Source organism: Oncorhynchus kisutch, linkage group LG2, assembly GCF_002021735.2.
Source record: "Oncorhynchus kisutch isolate 150728-3 linkage group LG2, Okis_V2, whole genome shotgun sequence".
NCBI classification, from domain to species: Eukaryota; Metazoa; Chordata; class Actinopteri; order Salmoniformes; family Salmonidae; genus Oncorhynchus; species Oncorhynchus kisutch.
The window spans coordinates 69,313,644-69,320,072 of NC_034175.2; the positions used below are offsets into that span (position 1 = coordinate 69,313,644).

The 6,429-nt window shown below is 40.5% G+C and overlaps 1 protein-coding gene and 1 pseudogene across 1 annotated transcript in view; both read left to right on the top strand.

Annotated features, from left to right (window-relative positions):
* The first annotated feature begins 1,640 nt into the window (after positions 1–1,640).
* On the top strand, positions 1,641–4,596 carry LOC109905207 (major histocompatibility complex class I-related gene protein-like; annotated as a pseudogene).
* Positions 4,597–5,813: 1,217 nt separating this feature from the next.
* LOC109905214 (regulator of cell cycle RGCC-like) overlaps positions 5,814–6,429 on the top strand; it is a 9,478-nt gene continuing 8,862 nt past the window's right edge. The window contains exons 1-2 of the mRNA XM_031800819.1: positions 5,814–5,976; positions 6,326–6,429. The exon at positions 6,326–6,429 is cut by the window's right edge and continues 85 nt beyond it. Of these exons, the coding sequence (XP_031656679.1) occupies positions 5,943–5,976; positions 6,326–6,429 (138 nt within the window). The 5' untranslated portion in view covers positions 5,814–5,942. The remainder of the gene's footprint in view (positions 5,977–6,325) is intronic.

The following is a 6,429-nucleotide window of genomic DNA, read 5'->3' on the forward strand; positions in this document are numbered from 1 at the left end:
TTTTACTAGATTACTTGTGGTTTCATGTTGTCTGTCTGTAATTTTTTTGTAATGACTTGGTGCTGCCTATCTTGGTCAGGGCGCTCTTGAAAAATATATTTTAATCTCAATGAGCCCATCCTGGTTAAATACAGGTTAAATCAAATTAAAATAAATAGAACCATTCTGTTTAATTTTAGTTTAAAAAAAACTCCCTAGTCCTTGTCGATGACAAGCATACCCATAGCATGATGCAGCCACCACCATGCTTGAAAATATGAAGAGTGGTACTCAGTGATGTGTTGTGTTGGATTTGTCCCAAACATAATGCTTTGTATTCAGGACATAAAGTTAATTTATTTGCCATATTTTTTGCAGTATTACTTCAGTGCCTTGTTGCAAACAAGATGCATGCTTATTCTGTACAGGCTTCCTTCTTTTCACTCAATTAGGTTTGCATTGTGAAGTAACTACAATGTTGTTGATCCATCCTCAGTTGTCTCCTATCACAGCCATTAAACTCTGTAACTGTTTTAAAGTCACCATTGGCCTCATGGTGAAATCCCTGAGCGGTTTCCTTTCTCTCCAGCAACTGAGTTAGGAAGAACGCCTGTATCTTTGTAGTGACTGGGTGCATTGATACACCATCCAAACTGTAATTAATAACTTCACCATGATGAAAGGGATATTTAATGTCTGCCTTTTTACCCATCTACCAATAGGTGCCCTTCTTTACGAGGATTTGGAAAACCTCTCTGGTCTTTGTGGTTGAATCTGTGGTTGACATTTACTGCTCGACTGAGGGTCCTTACATATAATTGTATGTATTGGGGTACAGAGATGAAGTAGTCATTAAAAAATCATGTTAAACACTATTATTGCACACAGAGTGAGTCCATGCTACATATTGTGTGACTTGTTAAGCACATTCTTACTCCTGAAGTTCTTTATGCTTGCCATAACAAAGGGGCGGAACACTTATTGACTCAAAACATTTCAGCTTTTCATTTTTAATTCATTTGTTTATATGTCTGATAACATTACTCCACATTGACATTGTGGGGTATTGTGGCCCAGTAGTGGAGGCCAGTGACACAAAATCTCAATTGAATCTATTTTAAATTCAGGATTATTCAGTGTATTGTTGCCTTGTTATTGTTATTTTCTTGTGTACTTTGTTTTTACTCTAGTTTATTTTGTAAATATTTTCTTAAACTCTATTTTCTTAAAACTCCATTGTTGGTTAATATGGTAAGTAAGCATTTCATTGTAAGGGCTACATCTGTTGTGTTCAGCGCATGTGACAAATACAATATGATTTGATTTTACATAAAATAATGCAAAGTTGGCTAGAAGCTAGCAACAGGGCGACCGTGTCTGTCGGCACCATCTTGGCTGAGACAGGAGAGTTTATGCTAAATGAGACAGCATCCTGATTACACTACGTGGCGTAACCAGCAGACAGAAAACCTTTCTATCTGCAATAAAAAATGTATCTATCTTTAAAATCCCTTGCTGTGTTTGAGAAACTGTTTACATTGCAGATAGGTCAAAGGTCATCACAGGCTGTTCACCAAGAAAGTGAAAGTGAAAGTGTGCAAGCTCTTATTTGAGAGCCTTGAAGCGAGGGTACTGAAAAAGTAGTGAGCACTTTCAAAACCATGGGCAAACTGTGTGTCTTTTTGTTAGTTATTTCATTTGACACTATTGTAAACGCAGGTAAGATGGATGTTTTATTCTCTGGTGTATATCACATTTAATTATAAATCAGCTGCTAGGATCAATATTCATAACATAGATAACAGCAGGGAAGGGAAACGACAGGGTCAAATGTCACTAGTCAAAAGTGCAGCCAAAACTATCAGCAACTATCAGCAACGTTCTTGTAGTACAGCCTATATACAGTAGACTATCGGCTATACTACAGACATAACATACCTATATACAATAGACTATTGGCTATACTACAGGATTTTCAGACATAACCATTGTGAAAATATTCACTGATCTTGTTTTCACCCTCTCTCAGGTTCAGGATCCCATTCTCTGTAGGCAATTGCAACATATATCTCAGGAGACACCTTTCCCTGTTTTTACTGTTGTGTTGATGCTGGATGACACATTCACATTGTGGTGGCAGTGTAGACTAGTGGTTAGAGCATTGGACTACTAACCAAAACTTCCAAGTTCAAATCCCCCAGCTGACAAGGTAAAAATCGATCTTTCTGCCCCTGAACAAGGCAGTTAACCCGCTGTCATTGAAAATAAGAATTTGTTCTTAACTGACTTGCCTAGTTATAGAAAGGTAAAATAATTTTTTAAAAGTTGGTTACTTTGACTCCAACATTAAACGCTATATCCACAAGGGTTATAATGCCTCTGAGGAAACAGAGGTTGAAGAAGCTTATCACATAGCTTTTATATTTGGGGCCATGTCCTTCAGCTTGAATTATGAAATATATATACAGTATATATATTTATTTAACCAGGTAGGCCAGTTGAGGACAAGTTCTCATTTACAACTTACCTGGCCAAGATAAAGCAAAGCAGTGTGACACAGACAACAACACAGAGTTACACATGGAGTAAACAATAAACAAGCCAATAACACAATAAACAAGTCAATGACACAGTAGAAAAAAGAAAGTCTATTAACAGTGTGTGCAAAATAAATACAATTTAGCAGATTAGAACTGGAGTGATAAATGAGCAGATGATGATGTGCAAGTAGAGATACTGGTGTGCAAAAGAGCAGAAAAGTAAATAAACATATGGACTATGTTTACAGATGGACTATGTACAGCTGCAGCGATCGGTTAGCTGCTCAGATAGCTGATGTTTAAAGTTGTAGCGAGGGCCAGCCGACTAGAGCATACAGGTCGCAGTGGTGGGTGGTATAAGGTGAGTTGGTAACAAAATGGATGGCACTGTGATCGACTGCATCCAGTTTGCTGGTAGAGTATTGGAAGCTATTTTGTAGATGACATCGCCAAAGTCAAGGATCGGTAGGATAGTCAGTTTTACTAGGGTAAGTTTGGAGGCGTGAGTGAAGGAGGCTTTGTTGCGAAATATAAAGACAATTCTAGATTTGATTTTGGATTGGAGATGCTTAATATGAGTCTGGAAGGAGAGTTTACAGTCTTACCAGACACCTAGGTATTTATAGTGGTCCACATATTCTAGGTCGGAACCGTCCAGGGTTGTGAGGCGGGTGCGGGCAGCGAATGGTTGAAAAGCATGCATTTGGTTTTACTAGTGTTTAAGAGCAGTTGGAGGCCACAGAAGGAGTGTTGTATGGCATTGAAGCTCGTTTGGATGTTAGTTAGCACATTGTCCAAGGAAGGGCCAGAAGTATACAGAATGGTGTCGTCTGCGTAGAGGTGGATCAGGGAATCGCCCGCAGCAAGAGCAACATCATTGATATATACAGAGAAAAGAGTCGGCCCGAGAATTGAACCCTGTGGTACCCCCATAGAGACTGCCAGAGGTCCGAACAACATGCCCTCCGATTTGACACGGACAAATCACAGGTGTTGATTGGGAGAGCTAGCTAAGACAAACAACAGGTAAAATGGTGATGAATGGGCATAGAGGGTCGGGTTAACTACACACAGAGCTTGAAAGCGAGATCATCAGAGCTGAAGCGCTTCAATTCCACCAAAGGTATTCATGTTCAACATATGCTGGCTGCGTGTGAGATGTCGGACAATGGAGAACCGGCACTTATCATATCGAAGGACAGTTTCAATGGAATTTATGCAGATTTAGCAATATATTCCAACATGACACATTATTCATACAATTCTGGAAACCTCCTGCCGCCATGGAGTAAGGTGCATCAAACATATGTAAAAGGCCTTTATCAGACCATTTACCTGAACATGGCCACTTTAAAAACGTTCCTGGAGAAAGAGAAAAAATGTATAATGCATAAAGTGCCTCCCAGAGTCAGGATCATACAGAAAGCCATGTCTGGACGGGTCCAGCAGTCTGGCGTTTGGTTTCTATCCCCGCCACATCAACCTGACCCTGCTGAGAGACGGTCAGCCAATAGCAGAACAGGCTTTGAATACGAGGCAGCTGCTGCCCAATGGAGACGGCACGTATCAGCTGAGGAAGAGTCTGGAGGTCAGTACAGAGGAACTGAGAGAGAGACGCAACTACACCTGCACTGCCTCCTACCTCAGTCTGGACAACAAGCTGGATGTCAACTGGGTACCTGAGTGTGAAGCAGACAGATCTGTCTATCCTGTCAGCTCTACTGATAATGGTGTCCATAACTATTCTAATCTGCATTTCTGTTTGCCTAAGGAGGAGAAGAGAGGCTGGCTCCGAGACATTGTCACAGCTCTCCAACCCTGTTGATGCCCAAGTGGCCGAGCACATCAGCCTGTTTTCACATTCTGAGGGCTGCTATATTTACTGCTGCCACTCATGCACTGACTTTCTCAATTCAAGCTCATCGACAATATGTACAGTAGCCTAATAAAGACAAGTCTTTGTTTTTTATGATACAGTAGTGCATTAACGTTCCAAAAACATGTACTCTCATTGCTATGACACTGATTTGTTTGTGATATGTAAAATAAATGTTCTATTAATATTCATGATACAAATAGATCATTAGAGTTTAGTTAATTAGCAATGAGCAGAGGGAAATCTTACCTGGAAGCAAAATAAAAATACCAGGAACTCCAATCACACCCTGTGATTTACACCAGAATACCAGGAACCCCAATCACACCCTGTCTTTCACACCAGAATACCAGGAACACCAATCACACCCTGTCTTTCACACCAGAATAACAGGAACCCCAATCACACCCTGTCTTTTACACCAGAATACCAGGAACACCAATCACACCCTGTCTTTCACACCAGAATACCAGGAACACCAATCACACCCTGTCTTTCACACCAGAATACCAGGAACCCTATCACACCCTGTCTTTCACACCAGGATACCAGGAACACCAATCACACCCTTTCTTTCACACCAGAATACCAGGAACCCCAATCACACCCTGTCTTTCACACCAGAATACCAGGAACCCCAATCACACCCTGTCTTTCACACCAGAATACCAGGAACACCAATCACACCCTGTCTTTCACACCAGAATACCAGGAACCCCAATCACACTTGATGGATTGTGTTTCATGAGAGTAGCATACAAAAGCGAGCTGCAGTGGCTGCAACTCTACTTCCTATCAGAAGGTGTCACTCCACACTCAAATGAGGCTACTACCAGCAGCTGCTGGATTTATGAATGTACTTCTGGTTCCACTTAATTCTGGCATAGACCACAATGGCACATTTGGGGCAGTTGAAATATGCGAAAATAAAAGATGTAGCGACAAGTCTCACAATTGACTTTATTTTTGAAAGACTATTGCCAAATCTTAATATTAAGATTGATATTGTAGACATTTCCAATAATCAATTGGTAAATACATTGTTTGTTAGCTTCATTTTCACTTTAAAATTTGTTTAAACAGTTTGACCAATTCTGTTCAAAACCTGCCCAGTGATAAAAGATGGAAAGCTCAGGGTCAGGGATATAAATAAAAAGTCAAGGAAAGTATTATACGAATACCAGACAAGCATTCAATTTCTTACTGCTCAGTGACACACACATTGTTCACAAACATAGTTTACGGGGGATGATTCCAGCGAGCGTAACATCACCATAATCTCCCTAGGAATAGAAACTGGTCACGGATATCAGTAAATTTATGCATAGTGCGTGAACTCTCTCTCTCTCTCCCGCCTCCTCCGAGACGCCGCCTCTTCCGTAGGTAGGGAAGAGTTTAAAACCAATCTTGAGACGCGGGACACTTCATAAAAGGGACAGTGCGTCGTTTTCACGGACTAGTAGTGGACAGGAGCTGACGGCGAGCAAGAACGTCTTTATTGGGAATACCCGCGGAGTTTATGTTGAGTAGTTTTTGAGACAATAAAAATGAAATCTCCAAAGTTGAAGTCTCAAGGCAAATGTGAGTTGAAGAATGCTGACCATCTAATTTGTTCTTGGGATTTCCACTGGACAAAATATAATGCATTGCACACTTACCAGGCATGGAGTTAGTTTAGCGTTTGCAGAAAAGGAGCTTTTAAAGCTATTTCAGATAGTGTGGTTGTTATTCAACATCTGTTAGAATTTGACAATGTGTTTACTACAATGTAACATGCGTGTTGCACACGTTTATTAATGGCACAAAAACATAGACCATCAATAGGTTAGCACGGGATAGGATAAATTAATAGAGAGCAATTTATTTCATTAGGATAACTGAAATGAATTCAATAAAATATCATTTGAATGGGAATGGTTGTTTTCATCAGTTATTTCAGCTACATTCCTTGAGGAGGAGGAGGATGATCTGTCTGACGTGCTGTGTGAGTTTGACGCAGTGATCGAGGATTTTACGTCGCCGGTGGAGAAAAGG